Source organism: Nematolebias whitei, chromosome 9 (assembly GCF_014905685.2).
Source record: "Nematolebias whitei isolate Nwh7 chromosome 9, NemWhi1, whole genome shotgun sequence".
Taxonomy (NCBI): Eukaryota; Metazoa; Chordata; class Actinopteri; order Cyprinodontiformes; family Rivulidae; genus Nematolebias; species Nematolebias whitei.
Genome location: NC_056506.1, coordinates 50014463 through 50017003, shown reverse-complemented (window position 1 = coordinate 50017003; position 2541 = coordinate 50014463). Strand labels below are relative to the sequence as shown.

At 45.6% G+C, this 2541-nt stretch overlaps 1 protein-coding gene across 1 annotated transcript in view; it reads left to right on the top strand.

The window, feature by feature from the left end:
• The window catches only part of dnaaf11 (dynein axonemal assembly factor 11), a 27963-nt gene that overhangs the window by 21074 nt on the left and 4348 nt on the right, over nucleotides 1-2541 (top strand). Inside the window, 2 exon segments of the mRNA XM_037681411.1 lie at nucleotides 449-544; nucleotides 1700-1797. Coding sequence (XP_037537339.1) covers nucleotides 449-544; nucleotides 1700-1797 — 194 coding nt within the window.

Sequence of the window (2541 nt, the reverse complement as noted above, 5' to 3'; positions counted from 1 at the left end):
CAGTATTAGCAGTAGCAGTAGTTTTAAAAGTAGCATTAGCAGCAGTATCAGTAGTTTTAAAAGTAGCAGTAGCAGCAGTAGTAGCAGTATTAGCAGTAGCAGTATTAGCAGTATTAGAAGTAGCAGCAGTAGCAGTATTAGCAGTAGCAGTAGTTTTAAAATTAGCATTAGCAGCAGTAGTAGCAGTATTAGCAAACGTGCAGAAGCATTTTTGAAGAAGTTCTTTCAAAGTTCTGAAGATTTTGTAAATAAAGTGAATATTTTGTTAAGACCCAAAGTGTCTGCAGCCATGAAAGGAGCTGAACAGCACGAAGGAAATGTAGATTCTAAAACAGCGTTCCTATAAAAAGAACCACTTGTGATTAAAGTCGTTCGACACACCGGGCCAGAACCAGCACCGCGTCATCACATTAATCCTAATTAAAGTTCTGAATAATTTTCTCTGCAGGTATTTCAGGTGGTTCTGCCCGCTGAAGTGAGGCCCGACAGTTCCACGGCTCAGAGGTCCCAAACCACCGGACACCTGGTCCTGACCATGCCCCGGGTTCGTACCGCCACACTCCGGTCCCACCCATTAAACCTCAACCGGGTCCGATTCGCCGCTGCAGCTAAACTCTAAAAAAGGCCCGGCCCGCGACACGAGCAGTCCAACTTTCTGCAGCCGAGGTTAATTGATGTTAAATATCTTTAATTTCACTTCCACACGTTCGTGGTCCTCTGAGGAGGAACCAGGATCGGTTCTGATCCAGTTTAGTTTAGAGGGAAAGGTTCTGCTTGACCAGATGAACATAAGAACTTCCTGTTTCATCGTTTGACTGTTAAAGCTTAAAAACAGCTCCTCAGAGAAAACCAGAACCACGGTGAGAAGAACAAAAACAGCTTTGACGCTCAAATAGTTAATTTAGACACAAAGTGTTCCTGAGGGCAAATAAACAACCGAACAAGAGTCACGAACCGTTTTTAAGATTTGAGTCCACAATAAACTGCGCAGTTTAAATCTCAGCCTGAAATTTAAAAAATATTTTTTAGCTCCTTAACGGAAAAAACTCAACAATTCAGTAATTATTTATTTTATGGCAATTAAAAAATAAAAAAGGCAAGATGTTCGAACCCAGGACCGTCTTGCTGTGAGGCTACAGTGCAAACCACTGAACCACCGTGCTGCCAAATCAAGGTCAAAGTTAAAACAAGGTCTTTGCTGGTCCAAACCAGAACTTCTGATCCGCTCAACATAATTTAACAACACTTGACACAACTTTGTATCGCCACTACACAGTGAGTCACAGCTCCAAGGTCAAGGTCACAGCTCAAAGGTCAAGGTCACGGGGTCAAGGTCTTTGCTGTCCAGGTTACTGCTACAGATCTCCGTATGACAGTTTGTAGACGAGCGTTTACGTCTTCTTCGTGTCGAGCTCTTTTGCTGATTTGAAGAAATAAAAATGAAAAAATAAAATTCACAGATTAAAACTTTTTATGCGTCTAATAAAACGACTGCTGCGGCTCCTGCCAGTGAAGCGTTTGCTCCTGTCTGCAGAAACTTTTTACAGCATCAATAAAGCGGGTCCGATGGTACCAGGTGGTACCTCCACAGAGTCCGGGCCGCTGGTGTCGATCATCCAGACGGCTCCAGTTTCGCCTGCGAGCGGCTCAGACACCGACGAGCGCACGTGAAGCTTTTTTATTCTCTGTGTATTTTCAGGCCGAAGGTGAAATCAAAGCGACAGGAACCGCCCGGCGTCCGGGCAGAACGGGTCGGGACAAATGCAGCAGCTCGGCAGAGGAGAACCACCTGATGAGGTGAGACCGAGGAGGAGTTCAGATGGTACCATAAACACTCAGAACCACAACAGCTGTTTGAGCCAAACCTCTAGTGTAAGGTTCATAAAGGCCTCCGTCCACTCTGGTACCTGATGGACAAACGGATCAGAACCTCAAATCAAACATGGAGGCACCTCAAACCTTGACAGGTAACATCCAGGTGTCCTCACACCAGTCTGAGGTCCGAGAGCTGCAGCTTCACCTGTCAGTGACCACCAGTGACGCTGGGAGCTGCTCCCATCATCATCATCATCATCATTTTACGACTCTCCTGACCTTCAGCCGGTCCCGTCTGACGCCATAAAGAGCCGCGGCCCAATCCTGCCGCCTCCAGTTTAACGCCTGATAAGAAAGCAGAGACGAGGCGAGCGGCGCCGAGTTCCTGCAGGAGGCCCAGAGGCGCCTTCGCCCTCAGGGTCCGCAGCCAAACGACCCCCCAGAACCTGAGAGTTCTGGACAGGGTTCTGATGAGTCCAAGCAACGAGAGCGTAATGATGAAATGCCAAATGATGTCTTCCACCTCCAGCTGAGCGTTGAAAGGTTAAAGGTCAAAAACTGTTGCTGTTAAAGAGCCGAACCTCTGGTCATAAGTTTCAAAATAAAACCGGAAATAAAGAAATTAAAGAGCAATAACAGGAAATAAACTTAACAGAAAAAACAAACTGAACATGCTCTAATGATTTTTATCACCCAGAGAGTGTTTTATATATATATATATATATA